Raw genomic sequence first — 27,676 nt, 5'->3', positions numbered from 1 at the left:
ACATCATCTAAAACTCTGCCATTTCATACCACTACTGGAAAAAAATGGGTATTCTGGAATAATTTATTTCCATTAATCAGTACAATTCTTGATTTTCTTAAACCATTTGTAAAACTAATTTTATAAGCAACTTCTACAAATCTGCACTGTATTTAAGCGCGATGCACAGCTGCATCAACTACCAACAGATGAACCTGATTCACATGCACAGTTTAATTTCACTCAGTTTTGCCTTTTTTTTTTAAATACATGTGCAAAAAGTACAGTTGTGTACACTTACCATAAATGTAGATGTTCGAGTGTCTTCACTGTTGCAGTCATGACTGTAGGGTTCTCCCCTGCCGGCAGGCAGTCCTCGGTCGGCCAGAATCCCAAAGTCTGGGTCCGGCGTCGGCTGCTCAACCATGCTCCCTGACGTCAGAGCGCCAGGAGTACAAAGCTGACAGCTGACGCCATGTTCTCCAGTTTTTCTTGCCCCAGATGTCAGGTGTTCCAAAATGAGTATGATCCCATACCCTTTGCAAATACACCTCAAAAGAAGGGTGAAGAAGGGAACCACACAAAAGAAAAAATAAGAGGGGACAGGAGGGAGGGTAACCCAGACTGCAACAGTGAAGACACTCGAACATCTACATTTATGGTAAGTGTACACAACTGTACTATGTTCATTGTGTTTCACTGTTGCAGTCATGACTGTAGGGTTGAATCCCAAAGCCGAATAAAAGGGAGGTGGTCATAAAGTAGAGGGGGCGGCTAAAAGGCCCTGCAAGACAGCAGAAGCAAAGCCTGCCCTAGACTTAGAGTAGAGAGGTAGATTGTAGTGCTTGGAAAAAGTATGCACTGAACTCCAAGTTGCAGCTTCCAAAATGTCTTTGGTAGGAACTCCCCTGAGGAAGTCAGCTGAAGTGGCAGCAGCTCTGGTAGAGTGAGTCCTTATACTCCCTGGGATTTGCTTTCCATGGTGTGAATAGCAAAATCTGATTCCATGAGCAATCCATTTAGAAATGGTCTGTTTTGAAATGGCTTTACCTTGGGAACTTGAAGTATAAGAAACAAACAATTGCTCTGATTTCCTAATGTCCTTGATTCTGTCCAGGTAAAAACGTAGTTGTCTGTGTACATCCAAGGAATGCAAGATCCTTTCCCCCTTATTTTGAGGACTGGGGAAAAAGTTGGCAAGTGAATAGTTTGATTTAAAGCCACTTTGGAAACCACCTTAGGCATAAAAGTAGGATTAGTCCTTAAAGACACCCTGTCTTGATGAAAAATAATATAAGGTTCCACAGCCATGAGAGCTTGCAACTCCAAAACTCTCCTGGCAGAGGTAAGAGCTAACAGGATGGCTGTCTTCCAAGATAAAAACTTGATGTCAGATGTGGCAGCAGGCTCAAAAGGAGGTAAGGTGAGTTTTTCCAAAACATAGTTGAGATCCCAAGCAGGAATGGGTGGAGATCTAGGGGGCCTTACGTTCTTAGCTCCTCTGAGAAACTGTCTCATGAGATGATGGGAAAAGATTGGAGGGTCTGTATTATAATGAGCAGAAATAGCAGAGGCATGGATCTTTATGGAAGAGAAAGAGAGACCCTTATGTAAGAGGTCTGTCAGGTAAAGTAAAATCAGAGGAATGTTAGGAATAAGAGGATCTGAAATCCTGAGCCTGCATCCAGGAGCAAAATCTTTTCCATTTTCCTGCATAAGATTTTCTAGTGCTAGGACGTCTGGCTTCTAAAATGACATCCATAACCTGCTTGGGTAGAAGAGAATGAATCAAAGACCCTGAATTAACCAGGCTGCCAGGCTGAGAGTTTTGACATGGGAGTGCAGAACCTGACCCTGGTGTTGGGACAGAAGGTTCGGAGTCTGTGGTAATACCCAAGGGGGCTCCAGACAAAGGTTTTTCAGTGTTGGGTACCAAAACTGTCGAGGCCAATTTGGGGCCAGCAAAATTATAATCTTGGGCTTGTACTGTTTGATCTTTAATAACACCCGTGGAAGAAGAGGTAGAGGCGGGAAGGCATACCCTGAGAGGTTTCTCCAACTGAATGATAGTGCATCCACTTTCCAAGCTAGTTCGTGGAATGTCCTGGTGCAAAATATCTGTAGTTGATGATTGAGGTGGGATGCAAAGAGGTCTATGTGAGGACATCTCCAGACTGCTGTAATCATCCTGAATATTTCGGTGTCCAGCATCCATTCGTGTGGGTCCGACAGGTTTCTGCTCAGACTGTCTGCCAGGAAGTTTTTTTTCCCTGGTAGAAACTGAGCTTGAAGGTCCAGTTTGCAAGCTAGAGCTGTGTTCCATAGATTCATGGCTAGTCTGCAAAAGGGATAGGAATGAGATCCCCCTTGCTTGTTTATGTACCACTTAACTGTGGTGTTGTCTGTCCGTATCAGTAGCTGTCCTGGTTGTAGAAGATTCCTGAAAGCCCATAAAGCGTTCTGAACGGCTAACATTTCCTTTAAATTGATATGCAGGTGCTTCTGATCCTTTGTCCAAAGGCCCTGCAGACAGTTGCCCTGAAAATGGGCTCCCCATGCATAATCTGAAGCTTCCGTGGTTAGTATCCGAGTGGCTGGAGGCAGACTGAAAGGTTTTCCTATGTTTAGAGTACATGCCTTGGACCACCAAAGGAATTCCTTTTGAAGACAAGGCAGGACGGTGATCTGTATGTCTAAACTGTGGCAATGCTGAGACCATACACTTTTTAGGTACCACTGTATTTTCCTCATATGTAGTCTTGCATATGGTACGAGAAGGATGCAGGAGGCCATGTAACCCAAAGCCTGCTGGAATTTCCTTGCAGATAGCGGAGTTAAAGTTGCCAAGGTTTTGAAAGTTGAAGCCAGCTATAATTGTTTTTCAGATGTCAGAAATGCCATCTGGGTTGTTGTGTTTAGAAGAGCACCCAGAAAGGTTATCTGTTGTGAGGGTATCAAATTTGACTTTTTTATGTTTACAGTGAATCCCAGGAACTTGAGAAGATTTTGAACAAATTCTAGATGCTGGAGTAAGACATCCTTGCTGTCTGCCTGAATAAGACAGTCGTCCAGATAAGGGTAAATTTGAATTCCCTTGAGTCTGCAATAAGCTACTACTGGAGCCAGGCATTTGGTGAAGACCCTGGGCGCAGTAGACAATCCAAAGGGCAGTGCAGAGAATTGATAGTACCTCGATCCGGCCTTGAACTTGAGGTATTTTCTGCATTCCTGCCTGATGGGAATGTGTAAATATGCCTCCTTTAAATCCAGAGTTACCATCCATGCATTTTTGGTCAGCATTGGAAGTAGCTGCTGTAGAGTAAGCATCTTGAATTTTGGTATTTCGAGAAAAGTGTTCAAGACCGACAGATCCAGAATGGGTCTCCATGAATTTTGCTTTCTGAGGACTAGAAACAGCCTTGAGTAAAAACCTTGTCCCATCTCTGAAAGTGGAACCAGTTCTATGGCTTTCATAGCCAAAAGAGTTTCCACCTGGTTTAAGGCCTCTAACCATTGATATTTTGGAAGATCCTGCCATCCGATTGGTCTTGGTAGGGTATGAAAATGGAATTTGTAACCTCTTGAAACCACACCCAGAACCCACTTGTCTTGGGTTAGATGAGTCCAATTTAGGTTAAAAATTGAAAGTTTTCCTCCGAGAGGGGCTTTACAGGCAAGAAGTTCCTGCAGCCCAACAGAGGGAGTCATTGAGCCTGTTTTCTATGAGCTTGCGACCTGTCCTCTCCTCCCCTAGGGGTGGAAGCAGTCCACTGTCTTGGTCTATAAGTGGCTTGTGTTTGAGGCCTTCCTCGGGAGCGTCTGTATCTACCCCTCTGAGGCCTGTATGAATTGGGAAAGGACCAATTTTTTGTAGGCCAATTCCTACTAAATCTGGGTGGCTGTACTTGCAAGAAATCTTTAACCGTTTGCATGGATTTTGCCTTGTCCTCCATCTTCTTTATCACCTCTTCAGCCTTAGGTCCAAACAAAACATTATGCTCAACAGGAGCATCCAATAACTTAGCTTTTACTTGATCTGGCAAGTTTTGTTCCTTTAACCAAGCATGCCTTCTAATGACTGTACCAGAGGCAGCAGCCCTACAAGAAGCCTCCAAGGCATCAAATCCACAGTGTAAACCATGCTTTCCAACTTGTTCAGTGGCATACATTAAATCATGTAATTCCTTATCATCTGCACAGGCGGAAATACAAGTTAGCTTTTGTTTCAAAACAGACAGAAGAAATTGCTGGTATTTCAGCATATGAAATTGACAGTTTAAAGCCCTAATAGACAAAGTAGCAGAAGTGTACACTTTTTTGCCCCATCTTTCTAAAGATCTGGAATCCTTCTCAGTGGGAATGGGGTTTTTAGCAGTAGCGGCCTTAACCCCCTATGGTTTCAGGATCAGCAGTAGGATTTTTGTATAAAAACTGGTGGGAATCAGGAACCCTATAATATCTGTCTGGCTTAACAGGAGCTGGAGGAAAAGAGTCAGGAGTTAAGTTAGCCTCCGAAAAAGCATAATCCACAATATCCAAAATAGGGGGATAGCCAGGGGTCTATGTTGGGGGGGGAGAAGAAGAAAATCCCTAAGTCTTTTCTTAGATTCCGAGTATTCCTGTCCTTCCCAGTGAAAATGTTCCCTCATTTCATGTAAAGTTTCCCCAAAAGAGAAATCCTCAGGGGGAGAAGCCGAAGGAAAGGATTCCTCAGCATCAGAATCCTCATAAGGAGGGAAAGAATATTCCGGGTCATTAGAAGAAACTGAAGAAACAGAAGCCTGATCAGAGGAGTCATAATACACTTCCTGCCTTGGCCTTTTATCTGGAGGGGGATGTGAACCCCTAATCATAGTAAGTAAGTCCTCCGCCATCTTAAGTAATTGTTTCTGGGACTTGGGTGCCGGATCAGAAGAGGTCTGGGCTGTAGTCTTTGATTTGGAAGGAGTCTTTGCCTTTATTAGAAGATGAATAGGCCTGAAAACCCCTTCGGAAGCCGGTACCTGCACAGCGGCTCCGGACCCATCTGAAGGAGCATTGTCCGAAGGTCCTGCAACAGAAATATTCAAAGGCCTAGTTGGCTCCTCGTGGGAGTCCGTTTCGGCCATCGGTTCCGAAATGGCCGACGACAGGAGCTGCAAAAGCGCCTCACTGACGACGGCCGAACTTGAAGCTGGCTCTGCTTGTACAATATTGTCCGATTTGGACCTCGGAGGCCTGTCTTTATCCTTGCGTCGTTTGTGAACTCCGGTAGCCGGAACCGAATCAGACGACATTTTGTAATTAAAACGCCTATTGAAGTAATGAAATGCAAAATCGTACCTTCATTTAATCGTACGTTGATTGACTCTAGCACAAAACAGACAACTAGCTACGTCGTGGTCAGGGCCTAAGCAAGGAATACAGTAAGAATGAAAATCCTTATGAGGTACTTGCTTCCCACAAGAAATACAATTATTAACTTTTTCTGACATTGGACTGGAGTAAGAAAAAATTTTCCCCAACGGGGAAAAAAATTGTCAGGAGTCAGCCGACCGGCAAATGCGAACTGCTATCACTGCACGGCAAGAAAGACTGGGGAACATGGCGTCGGCTGTCAGCTTTGTACTCCTGGCGCTCTGATGTCAGGGAGCATGGCTGAGCAGCCGACGCCGGACCCAGACTTTGGGATTCTGGCCGATCGAGGACTGCCTGCTGGCAGGGGAGAACCCTACAGTCATGACTGCAACAGTGAAACATGATGAACATCATAACAACTTCTTCTTCTTTTGGCTTTTCCCGATTAGAGGTCGCCACAGCAGATCACCCGTTTCCTTTTCTTCCTGTCCTCTGCATCTTGGTCTGTCACACCAACCACCTGCATGTCCTCTCTAACCACATCCATAAACCTTATCTTAGGCCTTCCTCTTTTCCTTTTACCTGGCAGCTTCATCCTTAGCATCTTTTTCCCAATATACCCAGCATCCCTCCTCAGCACATGTCCAAACCAGCGCAATCTCGCGTCTCTGGCTTTGTCTCCAAAGTCCAACCTGGGCTGACCCTCTAATATACTTATTCTTAATCCTGTTCACCCTCGTCACACCCAGTGCAAATCTTACCATCTTTAACTCTGCTACATCCAGCACTGACTCCTGCCTTTTTGTCAATGCCACTGTTTCCAATCCATATAACATAGCTGGTCTCACTACCCTTTTGTAGACCTTCCCTTTCACTCTTACTGGTACTCATCTGTCACAAATCACTCCTACCCTGTCATATGCTTTCTCTAAGTCCACAAAGACACAATGCAACTCCTTCTGACCTTGTCTGTACTTTTCCATAAGACACTAAATTATAGAAAAAAATAAGAAGTTAGCACAAGGCCTGTAAAGAAGGCCAACACAGATTTCCTAAATTCCTAAAGGCTCATCACCCCCAGGTTTTACTTTGTGTTTCAATATACAACAAACACTTTAGTGATCGTTGGCCACTAGTCTGAGAAAAAGGATGTTTTTAAAGTGCGAGTGTTATCTTGTGTTTATTAAAAAGGTTAAGTGACCAAGAAAAGAGTGCCTTTGTGCCCACACATAAGATGAACACGAAGTGGAAAACAGCAGCTTAAACAGGAAAGTGAATATCGGTGGATGCGTGGATCAGACACAAATATATTGGAAAAACTTACCAGAATATTAGAGTAAATAACTGTTGTATTATCCAGGCAATTATAACCGATATATGTAGACTAGATTAAAAGCAAGGAATTAGGTCTAGGATTTACACAGTATTTGGGTGCAAACAGGAACATATCTTGACGTAGATTTAACTTATAAAGGAGTCTAACAATCAATGCAAAGTAGCAGCCAAGCAGGACATGATTAAATGCTAGAATTTCCATTTAATACAACTAAAAAGAAAAATTCCACTATTGCATTTCTTAAGAATATGACGCAAAGTAGCAAATCTAATAATTTTTCTGCTATATGCTTAACATGTGAATCCAACTTCTAGTCAAACATTCAATTGCTTAATAATACACTTAAAATGTAAACAGAATAGGAAAAATTAAGTACAAAGTAATGTCATCAGAGAAAAAAGATTAAGTTATGTACTTACCATAACGTTCCATCTGATTTGTTGCTTTGCACTTGTCTTCAACCTGAAGGACTCGAATCTGGCATGGATCTGAATTGGCCGTATACTCTAGCATCGGATCTACAACCCAAGCTCCTCCCCTCCTCATAATGCCTGCTCTCCCTCCTTCCCTCAGATCGAGTTTCTTGCAGAACAGCACCAACCCCATAAAGTCTACATGCCTAAAAAACCTGGCACAGCCCTCTAAAGGCCCACATACTCAGAGCCAGCCAGGACAAAACGGCCAATGTCTCTTCAGTCCAGTCCACTACACAACCCAAAAAAGGCAGGTGGATGGAGGGAGGGACAGTTGAAGACAAATGAAAAGCAACAACTTAGATGGAACGTTATGGTAAATACGAAAATTATTTATCTGAAGTTTTCATTTGATATTCAACCTGAGGGACAGAGTCCCTAACTACCAAAAAAAAAAAAAAACCTGGGAGGTCCTCATGGAAGGACACTCAGCACAGCTGAGCCAAAAGATGCTCTGCTCCTGGAGAGAAGATCCAGTTTATGTTTATAATGAGAAATAAAGGTATGCGACGAGGACCAGGTAGCAGCAGAACAAGCATCATGAAGAGGAATCCTGGACCAAATGCTGCAGAAGTAGAGACAGATCCGGTGGAGACAAACCTTAGCTCGATAGGCCAAAGAAATACATTCTGAAATCCAGCGAGCAATCGTAACCTTACAAACAGGTTTTCCCAAATGAGGTCTAGAAAATGAGATAAAAAGCTGATCCGATTTATGCAAGCTTTTGGTTCTATGGAGACAGAAATGCAACTGCCTGTGCACGTCTAAGTGTAATTTGTACTCCTCTCTATTTTGGAAATTTGGGAAGAAAACTGGCAAATTAATGACTTGGTTAATATTTGATTCCGAAGCCACCTTCGGCAAGTAAGATGGATTGGTCCGCAGGGACACTCTGTCTTTATGAAAAACTAGATAAGGGGGCTTAATGGATACAGCTTGAAGCCCAGAAACCCTTTTGGACAAGGTAATTGCCACCAAAAAAGCTGCCTTCCACGATAAAAACTGCAAATCAACCGAGGCAGCTGGTTCAAATGAGGAAGAAACTAAAGCCTGCAAAAGAAAGGTTAGGTCCCAAGGAGGCATGGGGACTTTAACTGGAGGCCTAAAAAGAAAGGTACCTTTCAGAAAGGCCTCACAGAGTTTAGATGAAGCTAAGGAGGCCGAATTTTCACCCACATGGAAATTGCTGCCAACTGGACCTTAACAGTAGAGAAACTAGCGCCATTATTAAAAATGTAAGCTAAAAATTCCAAAATGGCAGAGACTGGCACCGTAAAGGGATCCAGGTCATGCTGAGAAGTCCAGATCAAAAAATGCTTCCATTTGTTAGAGTAGATCTTCCTGGTAGAAGTGTTGTGAGCTGCAATCAGGATCTTTTTGACAGAAGAAGAAAGTCCAGGGAGTCCTACCTATCATGGAAATTGGAGCAGCCACACTGTAAGCTTCAGGCTGACTAAATCCAGGTGAGGAACCCCTGATGGGTGTGTGATCAGATCCGGAACTGGATCTAGAGTTCAGGGAGGACACACTACGAGACCACAGAGTGTGGAACCAAACTTCACAGGGCTAGAAAAGGGCAATGAGGATAACAGCGCTCCCCAGCCAATGAGCTTTCTGAATAAACTTGGAAATTAGAGGAAGCGGAGGATAAGCATATAGTGGAGTGGAGGGCCAAGCATGGAGTACAGAGTCTCTTGTTGACTCCCCCGAAGGGGGGAATCGGAGCAAAACACTCACTGCACTTCACACTGGAAGGAGAGGCGAACAGATCACAGCAAGGCTGACCCCACTTTAGAAAGATCTTGTTTGCTACTGATGGATTCAGAGACCACTCATAGGGCATCAGACTAGATCAGCTGAGCCTGTCCACTAGGATGTTGGACTACCAGGAATGTGCTCTACCACCACAAAATGGCCAGTGGAGATCTCCCACTCCCACAATCTCATGGCCTCGTGGCAAAAGGGAGAAGATCTGGCTCCCCCCTTTTTGTTGATTACCAGACTATGAACCATATTGTCCACCTGTATGGCAATAGTCGCAGGAGGAAGAAAGGCATGGAGAGCTTGCAATGCCAAAAGCACCGCCTCATCTCCAGGACACTGACATGCAGACTGATTTCCAGAGCAAACCACGTGCCTTGGACCATCCTTTCTATGCAATACTCCCCCCACTCGAGCAGGGAAGCATCTGTGGTCACAGTGATCGTGACCCAGGTGGAGGTCCAAAGACTGGTGTCATCAAAAAAAGGAGTCACTACAAACACGAGACTGTCAAAACAGAATGTGACAAGGGAAGGTTAAGCAAGGGCCACTGAACAGCTACAGTCCACTGCAGGACCCTCATATGGAGGCGCACGGATTGCAGCCTGGCAATTTCTACGGCTGCCTCCTCCCGTTGACTGGGTGGACTGTCTGGGAGGTGTTTCAGAGGAGAGCGAGGATGAAGAAAGGGGATAGAGTAACCTATGGGTATGATCTGCAGCTCCCGATTGCTCATAATGGACTCTCCGGCTGTTGGGTGCAGTAATAGATGCCCCCCCCGACTGCCTCCAAACACGAGCAGTCGGGCAATCCCTCAGAATTGCTGGAAGGGTCTGTCTGGGAAAGAATCCTGAGCACCCTGGTTCTTCGGACCCACTCTGCCACAAGGGCAGCATCTGTCATATCCCCCTCTGCCCCTGGAGGAAGATGAATCCTGAGCATCCTGGGGAGAACCCTAAGACTTCCGAAACCACAGCTTCTTGACCCTATGCTGATTCCTTGAAAAGGGCCTTTGTGGAGTGGAGAAGCGGATCCCGATGGCAAACAAGGTCTTCCTGTCCTTCTTGCTCTGGGTTAACGTGTCACAAACTGTTTTTCCAAACACGGTGGAAACGTTGTAGGGAGCGTTCGTTAAAGATGCCTTGAAGGGCTCTGAAAAAGCACAAAGCCGGAGCCAGGCAAACTGCTGAATGGCCACACCTGTCCCCACAGCCCTAGAGGCACCCTCAGTAGCATGGGAGAGAAGCCTCACGGAAGTGCTTGAAATAGCAGTAAGGCTGGCCATGTGGGAGGAAAAGACCTTCTCCTCTGCAGACACGGACCCTGGGACAGACTCATTGTCCAGGTGTAGTCTGATTACATGTGCCAAATAATTCAGTTTACGTGAGGCAAATGTGGTTGAACCACAGGTCTGCTTCCCAAAACGATCCATCACTCTAGACTCCCTGTCTGGAGGGTGGACAGAGGAGCTCTCCTGAGCCAGCTCCTTCTTAGTGGCCATCGCAACCACCATGGCATCGACTGGGGACCCCTTGGACCAATGGAGCTTGTTTGATGCGACACTGAGCACCTTGTCCGGGCACCTGGGGATGCGCTCAACCAAGTCCGGTTCCCTCCATGCCCTACTGGAGATGAGATCCACTAAGGGATCAGCAGTGGGTGGCACCCAGGAAGTAGAAGGTCCTGTGCCAAACACCTCCAGAAATACAGACTTATCAGGGTTGGGCTTGAGGGTAGAGCACTCACTTGGTTGGCGAAGAATCTCCATGATGTCCCCAAATGAGACATCCTCCGGGGGTGATAGGGAGGAGCCCCCCCTTCCTCCAAGCCTGTATCATCACTAAGGGACTCCAGAGGGGAGTCAAAGTGCCTCCTCTTGCATGTATGCTTCTGAGAAAGCTCCTCTGGAGGGGGGACTCTGGAGAGGATTCAGAAGCTTCGAGGTGTTCCTGGATCAGAACCTCCTGGGGCAAACTGGCAAAAGGCTGTCCCTGAGGGGGCAGGATGGAAGACTCCTGCCCAGAAAGAGAGGGAGCCAGGGTGGAATCAGAGGATCAGTGTGTCAAGGCTCTCGAAGGAGCCGAAAAGACCCTCTCCACCACCTCGAATGCCAAAGGCGAGCAGACCCCGAAGGCAGAATAGCCAGGGCTGAGGCTGGCTGTCCACCACCCTCAGCGCCAAGGGAGGAGCCGAACATCCCAGCAGCAAAGCCACGAGAGGAAGGGACGACTTTAAAAGTTTCAACATCGAAGCCATACCCTCAGATCTGAAACCAAAGCTATTGCTCAGAGTCGATCCATTCAAAAAACGTCGGAGCCAAACCGCTCAAGGTAACAGTCAGGGTCGTGGCACCAGGGACCATCAGCGCTGACCCTCAACACCTGGGAACCTTGGGCACAAGGGCCCTGAAACCAAAGGTTGGATCGGTAAAGGAAAGATAGGGATGAAGGCGGACTGTGTGCTCCCGGCCCCGGATGGGATGGAGCAGGCAAGACCTCCCAGCTGAATCTGGGCCCAAAGAAACTTCATCATCATCCTGTCCACCTCGGCTTCAGACAGGCTCTGAGTGGACTGGACTGAAGAAGCCTCTGACCCCTGCCAAGAATGATGATGAGGGGAAGTAGCGGCTGGGGGGACCTAGCCCAAGAGGACTCTGGGGAGAAGTTTGGAGACCACAGCCAAGGAGAACTTTGGCTTGGATCTGGCCAAGACCTGGTAGGAGGCTCATCTGAGGAAGAGTGCTCTGGAGACCTCCTCCTAGGCCGATCCTGATCTGTTGAAAGTGCCTCATCTCCATCCCTGGACTTCTTATTGGAAGTTTGAGTCCCAGAAGCCGGGGCAGAAGAAGAGGAGGCCTCTGCAAGAGGTGAGTGAAGACCCTTTAAAATAAGCTTGTTCCTCATGTTGATCAAAGCGTGGGGGTTGAAGCCCGCGCAGATTGAGCAGGAGGTAGTCAAATGGGGTACCCCCAAACAGACTATGCACAGAGTGTGGGCATTAGAAGGTGGAAGCTTATGCCCACAGTCTGCACACTTCCTAAACCCTGGTTTAGGGGTGTCAGCCATGGGAAGGAAGGCACCCCCCACATTCACATGACCTAGGAAGGAAAGACATTTTTTTTTAAACAAAGACCGATGCCCAGACGCTAGAAGTCTAAATCTCAAGATGCACTTGCTCAAAGCACTCCTCAAAATGGAGAACATCAACATTTGTGTTGCAACGGAGACCTGGTTTAAAGAAGCATAAAGCACCCCTGCGCTACGATGCTATAACTCATTCCACACCTTTTGGCCCCAGAACAAGGACTGAAGCTCCAAAGGCAGTGGTGTCAACATATTCATAAAGGATATGCACACCTCCAGACTAGTAGCCTAGCATAACGCATCTGAGATACTTCAGGTACAACTAACATTGGGTAAGATGGTGATTCAGGTCGTAGCCTGCTATAGGTCCCCAACCATGTCCTAGGACTCTCACTCTACGTTCTTAAGCACCTTGGAAACTATTAGGGTCCAATCCAACACTCTCATACTAGGTGGCTTCAATTACCCCCTCCATCAACTGGGAAAACTACTCGTGCACTAATACACTGGTCCCACACTTCCTGGAATTCATCAGTTCCAATGTCCTGGACTAGCTCATTCTTACCCCCACTAGGAAGCGACATCCTTGACCTGGTTAATACTAACATTGGCCACCATTGCTCTACACCAATAGTCCATTCCTCCCTGGTTAGATCTGACCAAAAACTAATCACCATGGAAATCCACATCGCACCTACACCCCTGCAAAGGTAACTACCATGAAAAATTTCTCCAAAGCTGACTATGGGCTCCTAAAAACAGAGGTGGCTACTTTCATATAACCCATGCCAATGGAAAATAGATGCATGACTGCCAAATCATACATAAATGCATGGAACTAGCCATACACAAAAGAACCAAAATGCTCTCCTCCAAAAAAAAAAAAAAAAAAAAAAAAAAAAAAAAATCTTGTGGTCTCCTGCCATTAATAAACTCTACAACAGAAGGAAGAAACTGTTGCAGAAAAATGTGAAGTCTCAAGACTGGAAAAACTCCCTTATTAGCCTCAAAAAAAATTGAGATCCCTCATCAAAACCTCTAAAGCCAGCTATGAAGGTAGAACTGCAGCAGACACTAAAAACAACCACAAAGCCTTCTATAGTTATAACAAGAATCTCCACGGCAATACCCAGCTTTGCTCTGAGTTACTGCACAATGGTACCTCCTACACTGAGTCAACAGATATTGTCAACATACTGGCCGACAGATTCAGTGTCAACTTTACCCCCCCCCCCCCCCAAAGGACCAATCACAATAATGGAGGAATGCCAGGCACCAAGCATTATTGCAGCACAGGTTAAAGCTGCATTGTCCAAAGCCAAGAACACAGGTTCCATGGGACCCAGCATGATCCCTGGATGTGTTCTACATGAACTACAAAGTGAACTGGCACCACATTTGTGTGCCCTGTTCAATCACAGCCTCACCTCAGGCTTTGTCCCTACCGAATAGCGCACTGCTACAGTCATCCCTCTCCATAAAGGGGGAACGATTACAGACCCTGGGAATTATCACCCCATTAGCCTGACGAGTCTGATATGTAAGGCTATGGAGTGCATCATCATGGACCTAATTAACAAGGACATAGGGAATCTCCAAACTCTAGATCCCACGCAATTTGGTTTTGTGAAAGGTAGATCATGCCTGCTCAACCTGGTTGACTTTTTTGAGTCAGTCACCAGAGCTGTGGATGAGGGCAAGGCAACTCATACAGCCTACCCCAATCTGCCCAAGGCCTTTGATACCATTCCCCAACTCAGGAATTATTGATAAACTCACCAAACTAGGCATTAACCCCTATAACACTAAGTGGACTGCAAGCTGGCTCACAGACAGAACCTACAGTGTGAAAACAGCAGACTCCAAGTCAGACTGCCGACCAGTTATAAGTGGAGTCCCACAGGGATCGGTCCTGGGTCCTCTCCTGGTTGGCATCTACTTCTCAGAAGTCCAGGCCAACAGGGAGTGACTCTGGCTGACCAAGTTCACAGACGACTGCAAGCTGGGAGCTATTATTAACTCCCCAAGTGATGTAGACATTCTACAGAAAGGCCTCACTGAGACCAGTGATTGGTGTCAAAACCATGGCATTAAGCTTAACGGCAAAAAATGCATTGTCATCCCCTTTGGTAAAAACTCAGTTCCCACTAATTACCACATCAATGGGAGCCCACTGAACACTGAAGGCGTTATAAGAGATCTAGTGACAGGCTGACAGCAACCTCTCCTAAGACCACCACATTGCCACTGTGGTCAGAAAGTCCTTCTATATTGCACATCTCATTACCAAGGGTTTTGCATCCAGGAAGAAAGAGGTCATCATCTCTCTCTACTCTTTCCTCATTAGGCCACTCATCAAATATAATGACCCATTTGGCCTGTACCTCACTAGACACATGCAACAGCTGGAAAGCCCACAAAAGTACCTCACGAAGAGGATCCTAGGGCTTAAACACGTCCTACACGGACAGTCTCAAAAAACTCCAGCTATTCTCTGTCTCGTATCGTCTACTAAGAGGCAATCTCTACTTGACTTACAAAGCCATGTCTGACCCTGCTCTGTTAGAAATGCTACATCTAAAGAAATCCCAATCCCGCCACACCACACGCTCCAGAGACCTCAACCTCAATACCACAATCAACTGATAAGGTAAATCTCATAACCCAGAGACTGCCCATGCTCTGGAATAGACTTCCCATACATGTCAAAAGCAGAGCACCTCACTGGCCCTCTTCAAGAGAAATCTTGATGAGTGGATGGGAAATAGAAAGTTCACCCTGGGGATCACTCCAGTGGCTCTAACTTGATAGAGGCACTGGGAACTGACATCAGTCGGCACAATGCCAGGGCACTTCTATGGGCTCGGCTTGTAAAGACTCCAGGGCCATTATCCTAGAATGCACTTATGAACTTATTAAGTGCTGCAGGCTTGAATGAGACAAAGCAACCTACAAAATTATCAGTGTAGGCATGAAATGGAACACAGAGTGCAAGGCTCTTTATTTTGTGAATAAGTTAAGGTAGAAGAGTTGAAATGCTGGCATTTATGTCACCATCAGACATCATGCTCCTCTCTCAAGCAACAAAATTCAATGCCAGTATGGGGCTTAATTGGAATCTAGCAGCCAAATTAGTGGATGTATAACTGAACATAGAATCCCAAGCCATCTAATCATTTCATCTAAAATAAAACACTAAATATAATTCCTTAAAATCAAATTACAAAAACAAGATGCTTGAAAAATAAAGCATACAGCTTTACAAACACTAACAATTGTTCACCTGTGGATAGCTGAGTAAACACAATGGCACCTTAAAGAGTTCATAGTTTCATAGATCTAAACTAGGCAATCAGTCCATGTAGACCATCAGGAGCCTATGCCACTGCAATTTTCATTACTTGCTCATTGTACCTATAACAATCCAAGAAAACAGTCCAGCTGTAAATTTACAGATCCCGGTCCACTCATCAAGGTTGTTTTTAAAAGAATCAGGGAACTGCTTTGTCTAACAAGGAATAGGAGCTTATTCCAGAGGTAAGGAATCCCTTGGGAAATAGATCTATCCTACTAACAGGTTTTGTTAATATTAAAATACAGATTTATGTTCTTCAAATGTATCCTGGCAGTAGTACAGTTTTTTTTTCAAACATATAAGAGGTCAAGCAGGACAAATATACCACAGAAGATTACAAAGACATGGAGTAAAGCATTTAAACTGGTAAACCTAAGTAATAACTTAAGGCGCCATAATAACTTGCTTATTCCTGAGATTTTCCAGGTCAGAAATCATTGTGATTTCACAAGCTGGGTGATATGCTTGAATAGGTACAGGCCAAAGGTATCATTAAATTCTATTATGGGCTGGATTAGGGAAGAGAAGAGGGGAATAATAAATTCTTTTTCGACCTTTAGGATATACCCTTAGTAACTAGTTGGGTTAGGTAGAAAGATTTCCTAACAAAAGGAATACTTGGTCAGAAGAGAAAAAGAGAGTTCATTGCATATGATTATGCCTAGGTTTCTAATGACAGTATCATCTTGGGGGGGGGGGGGGGATTATCATTTATGTGGCACACGCAGGATTGTTCTTATTTACTGAAGAGTAGAATGGGAAAAGCCGAAAGAAGAAGAAGAATACTGTGTTTTTGAGTTTGAATTCAAGGTTTTGGCACCAGGATCTAGTGTACATTACGTCCTCTTGCAGGACATGAACAATAGCTGCAGAGTTAATAACGACACTGAGTTTGTAGCTATTAGCAAACATTGACAGTCTAATAGCCTTTGTTGACCCATTGGCAAAATACGGTTGTGTATCATAAATGTGGACATAAAGTTTGACTGTCTTCACTATTGCTAACAATTTGAGATTTCCTGCTTTGGAAGACCTCCGCTGGTCCAAATCCCGGAGATTTTCTCCTGGCCCAGTGAACACCCTTCCCACTGATGTTAGGGTATAAGAGTTGCTTGCCGACACCATTTTGTAAGGCCTTTCTTGCATTTACAGGACAGCAGCCCCACTAAGTGACCCACAGTTCAAGCACATAACCCATGCATAATATCCCCAGAAGGTATGCTGGGATAGAAACCTGTTGAGACTACTTACACAGGGGAGGGAACCTAAACGGGAAGGAGAAAAGGGAGTCCACCCTAACCCACAGTCAAAAGAGGGGAGAGAAAGGACACTACAACAGTGGACACTCAAACATCTGCATTTATGGAAACTGTACTCAATTATACTATGTTTAGTGTGTTTTCACTGTTGCAATAACTTTTTGGGTGGATTCCCAATGCTAAAGGAAGGGTGGCAGGGTAGGAAATATCACGGATAAGATAGAAGCTTGTGCAGGACTGTAGAAGCAACACATGTTGTAGCTCTAGAAGCAGAAAATAAACTTTAGTGTTAGTGCTGCGGTAGCATTGTCACCTCACAGTAAGACGCTGTCCGGTTCGATTCTCAGCTAGAGCGTCTTCTGCGTGGAGACATGCGTGAATGGGCGTACCTTCATTGAAGGCTGTGCATCAGGGGCTGGTAACTCGGCACGTAAAAATCAACTACCAATCATTAGCTGACCGGAGTTCCGCTGTGGCGACCCCTAACCAGGAAACGCCGAAAAACACAACAACAACAAAAAGTATTAGGAAAAAAAGTATAGACTGAGGACCAGTTAGCTGCCTCTAGTATAGCCTGGGTGGATACTCTCTTAATGAAGGGCCCTGGTTGAATGAGTTCTAAAGCTGTCAGGTACACTCTTGTCATGATGCTTGTAACAAAAGGAGATGCAATTAGAGAGCCATTTTGAAATAATTTGCATACTCACAGGCCATCTTACTTTATAAGATGCAAAGACAACAGACTGTCATATTCTCTGAAGATTTTGGTCATAAGTAAATAAAGCCTGAATTGTTTGTGTATATCAAGTTAATTCCCTTCCTATTCTGTGAATTGGTACAGAACACAGGTATCTAAACAACTTGGTTCACAGACAGTTCTGAAATTACTTTGGACATAAAGGAAGGATTTGTTCTCGGAAACTTTTCTTGATGGAACCTAAAAAAGGCTCCATACATGAGCACCTGCAAGTCAGAAATACTTCTAGCTGAGGTGATGTCTACCAAGAAGGTAGTCCAAGAGGGAAATCTGATATCTGCACAAGCAGCAAGCACAAAGGTAGTCAGGGTAAGATTTTCCCGTATGAACTTAAGGTCCTGGGCTGGGGCCTTTTTTTTGGGGGGGGGGGGCTTTAAAATGATAACTTCATTGAGAAACTTTTTACCATTAGCTATGAGAACAATGGTGGATGTAGAAGCAAGCAAAGATGGTAGAGGAATGGATTTTAATGGAGGAGTAGGAGAGTCTTTTACAGAACAATACCGCCAGATAAGAGTATCAAAAGAAAAGTGGCTAGTAATGGTTGCTGCCCTTTAACCTAGAACTATGCTGAGAATCTTTTCCATTTTGAGATGGATAATTTTCTGGTACTGGACCTTTTGGCCTCATTCAAGAAATGCAAGATGTCCGTATTGAACAACCAGCCCTGTGGGGTTAGGTTCATATTGTCCACGGTGGGGTGAATGGTGGCTCTTTTGTTCTAGGTTAAGATGCCCACCCTCCTGTGGCAGCAACCATGTGTTTTTTTCTCTGTTCATTCTGTGTAACAGTGGGAACCAATACTGCCTTTGTCAGAAGGGTGCCATCAGTATCACCCCTCAGTCCTTCCTCTCTGATCTTTACATGTAACCTGAGGATGACAAGTATGGGAGACAAAGCATAGAGAAATAGAATCGTCCACTGGCAGGAAAATAAATCCGCCCTCTAAGCCATGTGCTCGGGGGTCCCTGAATGGTATTTTTTTATCTGCCTATTTTGGTTTGGGCACACTCCACCTGCATTACTTCTTTGAAGATGGACTTTAACATTCACTTATGAGGTTCTGTTGCAGGCCTGCTGAGGTGGTCTGCAAGAGTGTCGTTTTCTCCGGGAGGTACTGTACCATTAGTGAATCACCAATCTCCTGCACTGCCTCCAAATTTTTATGTCTAAATGGCTAAGTTGGATAAGTACTTACACCTCTTGCAAGTGGATTCTGTATCAAGTATCAAAAGGGGCTTGCCTGTGAACATAAGGTAGGTGCTACACTGTCTCCAAGTACATAGTGCTACCAGGTTGGCAACAAATAAACTATGGGTATGCTGTGACCCCACGGTGGCAGAGAACCAGAATGCAGAGACTAGAGCTAGGTGCAAGGCAGGATTAATGCTAGTAGATGTTATAATGCTAACTTGTGGTGGACAGGATGTAAACAGTACTAGGGTATTGCTGTACTTTTAAACTTGTGAGTGGCAAGATGAGACTTGCACTATGCAGGACCATACACAAGGGAAGGGGTATTATCTTAAGAGTGGCCTGGAGAACTATGTAACATTCACCTCTCCAAGGCAGTACAAACTCTGCTGGTCTAGGCCCACACTTGTGATTTGACAAACTGCAGGAACAATTAAGTTTATACAGTTTAAGCAGTGAATGCAAGAATTTACCTAGCATACTCTAGGACTAATATTCAAACTGTTCAAGTGACAAACAAAGATGAGGAGTACAGGGCCAGGTGTACCATCCAAGGCCAATGCAGAAGCTACGGAAATTTCAGAACTTTACTGATATGAAGAGATCAGAAGAGGAAATTCCAGTACTTACACAGTGCCACATGCCTTCAAAATTAGAAACCAAGACTGTAAACCTAACAGTTTTGCCAAGAAATTGGTCTAAAATGCACCTTAAACTTCAGATAAACTAGGGTATATTTTATTTGGCTTCGGATTTAGATTTTTTTCCAGTTTCTGGGGGCCCAAACAAGAACAATAATGGAACAAAAAGTGAATTCAGAATCTATTAGACAGTTTTCACATAGACAAAGCAAATTAAACAGTCTCAAATGTCACTTTACAACTAAAAGCTGTAGCAACACATTTTTACAGAGGCCTTCCAGATGCTTCAAAACAGATATACTGATGCACAATTTTGCAGTCAGATTTGCATAATGTAAAATCACTTGCGTACAATCAAGCATTAACAGACTTGCTTCATTTTTTTTCCTCTGAAACAGAAGCAAGGCAATGAGATTATATGACTTTTTTCCCTAAGAAATCAAACTGACAGATCAAAAGTTTACTATGCCACTGTCTCACATGCTGTCTATAAAATCCTTTTCACTGTAATCCTATTTAAACATTTTAACAAAGGAATTTCCACATACCTACTGTAGAGAAAGGCAGATGCAAAACAGTTATGATACGAAGAGGGAAAATTCTCAATAAAACATAAAAACAACTATCTGGATAAGCTCATCTTTAGCTAGGGGCATGAAATTCTATTACTGGATTCCTTCCCGCAGTCTGGATATCAGATATGTGACTGTTATCTTAAGATGGCAGAGGGTTGCTGCACCCACTGTTGAAATAACCTCAAATCAGCCATCCAGCACTTGGCAGGGCTAATTATCAAAAGGCTAAGCATCAAAGATCAGGAAAGACCGACTAAAGTTGTACCCTGAAATCCATGGTGAAATCTTGATAAGAGCAAACTATCCATTGTTTTCAAAGTAACATGCTGCATCTACTCCAATATGCACCATGTTAAAATCTAAAATGCTTACCCCAGCTCTACAAATGAAGCCTTCAGACTATCCAGAGGGGCATGTGATAAAGAAAGTGCAGTCATCACATCTTCTAAGAATCCCACTAACAGTTTGCGGTCTTCTTCCTGAAGAAGAGAGGGTTTATTTGCAATAAAATGAAACCCAAAACTTTTATTCCAATCACACCAAATGTATTATAAATAGTGTATGCAACTATTTCAGATTTCAATACAACACCAGTAACAATTCTGCTATTTCATCATCAGAATGTTACGTTGCTTACCTGATTATAACATGTAAGGACTCCTGTTGCATAGATAGGAACTGTGGCCTTTGTAAGCACGTCATTTCCAGCTGTGGCATCTAATACAGAAATAGACACAATCAATACAGTGCACTTGGCAAGGAACACCAGATCAAGATTAGTTGTCCACTAATTCTCTGTATAGTCTGCCATATAAAAACATCCTGGAAATTTTTAATTAGACAGTACTGAATGTAGGAATGATTGCCTGGAGACACACAACTTAGGTTTAGTATCAGAAATCCCCAGCAAACCACAGATATATGCTCATTATATCAGCTGGTGTGTGAAAGAGCTTAAAACACTGGGTCAACAGTTGGGGTTTACTCATGTGCAATGCCAGCCTTGGTTACTGCTTTTTCTTCTGTTCCCATAATTAAAGTCACATGCACCCACTGTCAGAGCATGGCATGGAAAAGCTCTCTATGGCTAAGAAAGGCTGTCTAGTCACAAAGTTCACCAGTCTATGCCTATCCTTTGAGTGAACACAATCTGTAAAACAGAAAACAAAAAAATAAGAGCATACATAGATATATTTGCCCAGTTTGGAAGGAATTTCAAACAATGTGCATTAGAAGGAGGAACCATCCAAGTAAAGATGGATATTAAGTACCCACAATGAGGGACTCCCTGCCAGGTCAACCGATACGACACAGGCATATCTATTACATCTGATACTGGGTGTCCTCAACAAATGGATGGCTGCTGGGAAAAATGTAAGTACCACCACAAAACCACCAAGGGGTACTACACTGGAAAAAGACCAAAGGGCAATGGCACAGACAGCCAAAATCTTACAGGAAGCCAGACTTATGCCACAGTTTAAGCAATGATGCTTGCAGAAGGTATACACCAATGACCAAGCGGCCATGAAAAAATGTCCACAATGGACACATTCTTGAAGCAAAAACTAAAAGGATTCATACTTTTACTGAAGTGACTACTGACGAGAGGATTTTACAATCAGCAGTTTATCACACGGTGGTAACAATTAGCAAACCATTTGGAAAGGTTTTGGTTAACCACTGTAAAGCCACTCTTTCTGGAGCAAAGGGAATGAATAGCTGTTCCTTCTACTGAAATTCAGGCACTCTTTCTCTTTAGACAGAACAAGTGGAAGACTCATATCCAGTGTTTGAAGAGTTCCTTTTTCCTTGGACTACACCTATGCAAAGAATATAGAAAGATGAACAGACTTGCTGAGAAAAAACATGAGATCACTTTTGGGAAGAAAAGTTAGACCCAAGGGACCCCTGACCTCTGTGAAACAAAATACTGTTCCCAATAAACAGGCTGAAGCTCAAGAATTTTATAAACAGTTAATTACCACTACGAAACAAACATCTTCCAAGAGACAAACTTCAGAGCTGCTCAATGAAGAGGCATAAAAAGAGGACAGACAAGCTCATCAATTATGAAATTCAATTCCTAAGGAGAAGAGTGTATCCAAAGAGGGCAGGAATACAAAACCCTTTCTCAGAACTGTTTGACTAGCCAATTGTGGGCTACAATCCGGCCTTCCATAAGTTAATGATGGGCAGAAAAAGAATAGCTGTGTAAGAACTTAGCATAACCTTAGATGTCCTTCTTTTCCATGTTGCAGTATTCATAACAGTAGGGAGTTGCTGCCAGCAGCGCCACCTTCCGGCCAGTATACCAAAGTCTTTGTTTTTGGAGGGTGGGTGTGACGTCCCTTGTCAGGGCCATAAACTGACATGGGGTATAAAGGTGACGTCTGCACACACCCTCCTCAGAATGAATTGCCGCATACACTAGTACTCCTGTGGGTAGAGAAATCCCAATGGGGCCCTTGGAATTACATGCAGGCTAGAGTCAGGGAAGTAGGTAGTCTGTGTGTACTGGAGACATTGGGGGTATCAGAGTAAAGTCCCCCAAAGTCAGAATAGCAAGCAAGATGTTAAAGGTAGAGAAGCAGGTGGGGGGACTGAATACTGCAACATGGAAGAGAAGGACATCTAAGGTTATGGTAAGTTCTTACACAACTATTCTATGTCCTTCTATTCACATGTTGCAGTATTCCTAACAGTAGGGAGAGTATCAGAGCTTTTAGGCATGGTTTTGGGTGGAGGACAGGGTTCCCTGGTCAATAAGCCATTGGAGGATAGACCTGGCAAACCCTGCCCTAGCTCTAGAGGCTAGGTCCAGTTTACAATGTCTGGTAAAGGTGTGGATAGAAGTCCAAGTGGAAGCTTCCAGGATGGAAGCGTAGTCAATTCCTTTGAAAAAGGCAGCTGAGTAAGCAGCTGCCCTGGTAGAGTGAGGTTTGACTTGTCTGTGTAGGGATTTTCCATGTAAAGAGTAGCACAGAGTAATGGATTTTGAAATCCATAAGGAAATGGTTTGCTTGCAGACTGCCTTCCCTAGAGCTCTGGGGAGGAAGGAGACGAAAAGTTGATTTGATTTTCTGACGGGTTTGGTTTTGTCTAAGTAGTACCTCAGTTGTCTCTAAACATCCAAGGAATGGAGAGGCCTTTCTGAGGAATTCTGTGGTTAAGGGTAAAAAACTGGTAGAGTGATTGTCTGGTTTAGTGAAAATTCAATAACCACCTTCGGCATGAAGGAAGGGGTTGGTCCTTAGGGCAACTCTTTCCTTGTGGAAAATAAGGTAAGGAGAGGTAACCACGAGGGCTTGTATCTCAGATACCCTCCTGACGGATGTAAGGGCCACTAGTAGAACTGTTTTCAGTGTGCAAAGCCTTAGGGATACAGAATGAGCTGGTTCAAAGGGTGGCAATGTAAGTTTTTCTAGTACAAAGTTTAGATCCCAAGGAAGATGGGGATAGGTTTCCTGGAAGGCCTGATGTGAAGCACTCTTTTGAGGAAAAGTTTGACTTCCAGTCTGGAAGCCAGAGGAGGTGAGACTGTCAGACAGGCAGAGATAGCAGATAAATGCACTTTGACAGAAGAATATGTTAGTTCTGAGTGCAGTAGCTCACACAAATAGGAAAGGACCATAGGTATAGAGGTAGTTAGAGGGTCCTGGTTTTTCCATTGACACTAGTAGGAGAATATGTTCCATTCGGATACACAGTTTCACACAGTTTCTCCTGGAACATTGAGTTCGTCCTGTGAGTATAGGTGTCGGTAGGGGATCAAAACCCTATCACCCATAAGGTTAATTTCAGATTGTCCACCTGAGGGTGTAAGGATCCCCTGTCCTGTGTGAGTAGCTCTATTCGTTGGGGTAACCTGTGATGATTGCCTTTGGCTAGTAGGTGTAAGAGGGGGAAACCAATGCTTTCTTGGCCAAAAGGGGGTCACCAGTAGGATTTTTGGGTTGTCCCTCTGTATTTTCAGAAGGACTTTCTGAATTAGGGTGAATGGGGGGAAGGCACAGAGGTACATCCCCCCAAGAGAAGTAGAAGGCATCCACTTTCCACGCTTGTGGATGCGGATTCCTTGTGCAGAATTTGGGCATCTGCCTGTTCTGGGCAGAGGCAAAAAGGTCTGCTTGTGGAATACCCCACCTATGGATTATGTCTAGAAATACTTCCCTGTGAAGCATCCATTCGTGACTTGGAGCTAAACTTCTGTTCAGGTAGTCTGCCATGACATTCTTTGTGGAAGGGATATAAACAGTTAGCAGATGAATGTGGAGAGATACGGCCAGGTTCCAGATCTGGTTTGCTAGGCTGCACAGAGGGTAGAATTTTGTCCCCCCCGCTTGTTGATGTACCACAGGACCTTCATATTGCCTGTGATTACTTTCAGGGTTCCTGGGAGAAGAAATTATTTGAAGTTTAGCAGGGCCACGTGTAAAGCCCTCATTTCTTTGATGTTGATATGGTCCTTTAGTCTTGAGTTGGACCACGTGTGCCTTGCACCGAGAGGTGTTTTTGGCTTATAAGTAGCACTGCCGCCCATCTCAAGTCGGAGGCATCTGTGGAGACCTGTTGTAGGGTGGCTGGGATCTGAAGGTGGATCCCTTGGTTGAGGTGAAGAGCTGAGATCCACCACTGGAGTTCCTTCTTTAGGCATTGAAGTAAGGGGATGTCCAGGGGCTGGGAGTGTTGACTCCATAGGTTTTCAGGACCCACTGGATTTTTTTCATATGGTGTTTTGCCAGAGCCAGCATGGGTATGAGTGATGCCACGTGGCCTAGAATTCTTAAAATCTCTTGAGCTGGCAAGGAGGAGTGGGAGAGGATTTTTTGAAAATACAGACAAAGGTCTAGGATTCTTTGATCTGGAATGAAGGCTTTCATTATGTCTGTTCTGATCCTGCAATCCAGGAAAACCAGGTTTTGAGTAGGGATCAGGTCAGATTTTTCATGGTTTATGGTGAACCCTAACAGAGATAGGGTGGAGATTACCTGTTGTAGATATAACAGAAGGGTTTGGCGGTCTTGATGAAGAATGAGCAGGTCATCCAGGTACAGGTATATCCGAATACCCTGAGTCCTGCAGTGGGCAATAACTGGGGCCAGGTATTTTGTTAATTCTCGAAGGCAGTAGAGAGTCCAAAGGGCAAGGCTGAGAATTGCAAATGGCAAGAGCCTATTGTAAATCTGAGGTATTTCCTGCAATCTGGGTGTATAGGGATGTATAGGTAGGCATCCTTTAAGTCCAGGGCTACCATGAACGTCTGAGTTGGAATTAGTGGTAAGAGGAGGGATAAGGTAATGATTTTGAAAATGGGAACTTTGAAAAAATAGGTTTAGATAGGATAAGTCTAGGACTGGCCTCCAAGGGCCGTCCTTCCTTGGTACCAGAAACATTCTGGAGTATAAACCTCTGTTTCTTTGCTGGTGTGGTACCTGTTCTATGGTACCTTGAACTAGAAGCTGCTGAATGATAAGAGGGAAAACATGGGTTTGGTTTGCAGGTGGTTGAGGGATGCCACGGAGGGGTGGTATCATCCACCAAGTCATGAAGTAGCCTGACTGAATGATGGAGAGAACCCATTGTTCTGATGTAGTAATCCATCAGGAGGGAAGGGAGAGGGTGAGATGGGGGGAAAGTGGGGTGTTTTGGTGCAAGGGAGGGTAGTCATAGAGGAGGCGGTCTGGACTGATCAGAATGGCCTCGAAAGGGCATATTGGAAGAACTTGTAGGAAACCTAGGAAGAGTTTTTCCACGGCCTTTAGACTGTGGAACAGTGTGTGCTGACTGCCTTCTAACAAAGGAAGGTTTATGTGGATAATTCCTGTGATAGCTGGGTATAGGAGATACCAGAAGGTGTTTAAGATTCTGAAGTTCCTTACCCTTTTCTTGAAGGGACTTAAGTAGTTCTACTGAGGTTTGGCCAAACAGGGCTTTATTATCCAGGGGTGCATTCAAAAATTGTGTCTGCATATCCATGGGCAGGGGTTGTAGTCTCACCCAAGAATAAAGTCTCAAGACTGATCCAGATGCTGCAGACTTAGACGAGGCTTCCACAGCATCATAACTGCACTTTGAGTGCCTAGTTACTTGGGATGCAGTGGAAAAAAAGGGTGTTAATTTGAGCTTTAATGGGAGAGTCTGGTGCCTCAGAAAGTAATGTGGAAGCCTTGGAAATGGTATCTAGGACATATCTAGCCATATGTGTTTGGTAGTTGAGATCTCTAATAGCCAGAGTAGAGGCGCTATAGACTTTCTTCCCTAGTCTGTCCATGAATTTGCTGTCTTTGTCTGTGGGATAAAGAGGAGGTGAAGGTAATTTTCTGGATGATTTATCAACAGAGACTGCAATAACTGCTGGGTCTGCTGGAGGGTTCCTAAAGAGGTATTGTGTATCCTAAGGGACCTTGTAAAAATGGTCTGGATGTTTAGAAGCTGTTGGTTGAGAGTCAGGGGACTGCGAAGCAGCTAGGAAAGCATACTGAAAGGCAGGTAGCAAGGGAGCCACTGCTGAAGGAGAGGGTTGCTCCATTTGCAAAAGGTCGAAGTATCTTTTCTTGGTATCAGAAACCTCAAATGCTTGCCATTTGAAATGCTCCGTCATGAGGGAGATTGTGTCTCCAAAGGTAATTTCTTCCCCTGGAGATTCAGGGGTAGTGCAGTCTTCCTCCTCTGGGGTGATGAAATCTTTTGGTGACTCTATTTAGGATTTATATGAAAAGGATTCCTCTGAAGAGGAGTACTCTTCCTCTGAAACCTGTTAAGTACGTAGAGTAGTGGGGGCTGGCAGGGCCTGCTGAGTCTGTAGGTTCTGAAAGGCCTTAAAGGGTCTGAGAAAAAATTTCCCATCCAGGAACTGGTTGAGTTTCAGTGTGTTTAACTTTTTGTTTTTTCTTTAAAGGAGTAGTCGGTGGAGAGAGAGAATTCAGAGCGGATGTCTGTCTGGGTGGAAGAGAAGCAGCTAGGCCCTCTAGACTGAGTCGTGGTTCCCCTCTGCCATCCGGATCTGATGGATGAGTAGCCTTAGTGGAAGTTCTAAAGGTTTCTGCCACCCCAGCTTCCATAGTGGTCCCCAGGCTTGGCTTGGAAACTGATGTCTGGGAAGATGCCAGGCTTTCATCAGCCTCAAGAACCTTCTCAGATGCCTGAGGCGCAGCAAGCCTAACATTTTTGGCCTTCCACGGCAGCTCTTCAGATGGGCCTAAATCCCCCTTCTATGCAGAGCGCAAAATGTCTGAGTCTCTGATTTTCTAAATACAATTTTAGTGCAAGACGGCTGTGAAGGGTTTTCGGAATGAAAGATTTGCAAATGGGCAGGACATATGGTCGTGGGCCTTGCCTAAGCAAAAACGCACTTCTCATGTGCGTCCTTGTGAGGAATTTGTCTCCCACAAGCACACTTCCCCTTTCTAGCTGACATAATAATCAAAGGCAATGAAAAAACCCAACAGGGCACTTATCTGTATCGGCAGGATGAAACGGTCATCCGATCTGGAAATTTTAACAGTCATCTGAAACACGATCTGCTTTTGGAACTGGCGAACAGGAGTCTGGTGTTCACTGCAGCAGGAAATTCTGAGTAGGGTGCGTGTAGACATCACCTTTATACCTTACGTCAGTTTATAGCCCTGACAAGGGATGTCATACGTACCCTCCAGAAACAAAGACTTTCATATAGTGGCCGGAAGGTGGCGCTGCTGGCAGCAACTCCCTACTGTTATGAATATGGCAACATGTGAATAGAAGGACATATACAATTGTGTAAGTAAACTAACCATAACAGTAGATGTTCTAATGATCACTGCTGCAGTAGCCTTAGCTATAAGGGGTTATATCCTGCCAAAAACATAACAGCTGGCCAGCTTACAGAGCTTCAGGGCACTTTCCATGCACCCAAACTGTCAGGTGGCTTGAGCTGAGTTGACT

General features: G+C 44.5%; 1 protein-coding gene across 1 annotated transcript in view; it reads right to left on the bottom strand.

Moving 5' to 3' along the window:
* Positions 1-27,676, bottom strand: part of RELCH (RAB11 binding and LisH domain, coiled-coil and HEAT repeat containing) — a gene marked incomplete in the record, with an annotated part of 1,574,926 nt that overhangs the window by 427,315 nt on the left and 1,119,935 nt on the right. Inside the window, 2 exon segments of the mRNA XM_044065183.1 lie at positions 20,123-20,229; positions 20,388-20,467. Coding sequence (XP_043921118.1) covers positions 20,123-20,229; positions 20,388-20,467 — 187 coding nt within the window.

The sequence above is a fragment of the Protopterus annectens genome, chromosome 3.part0 (assembly GCF_019279795.1).
Source record: "Protopterus annectens isolate FY-2018-M chromosome 3.part0, PAN1.0, whole genome shotgun sequence".
Classification (NCBI taxonomy): domain Eukaryota; kingdom Metazoa; phylum Chordata; order Ceratodontiformes; family Protopteridae; genus Protopterus; species Protopterus annectens.
This window is presented reverse-complemented; position numbering and strand designations above follow the sequence as displayed.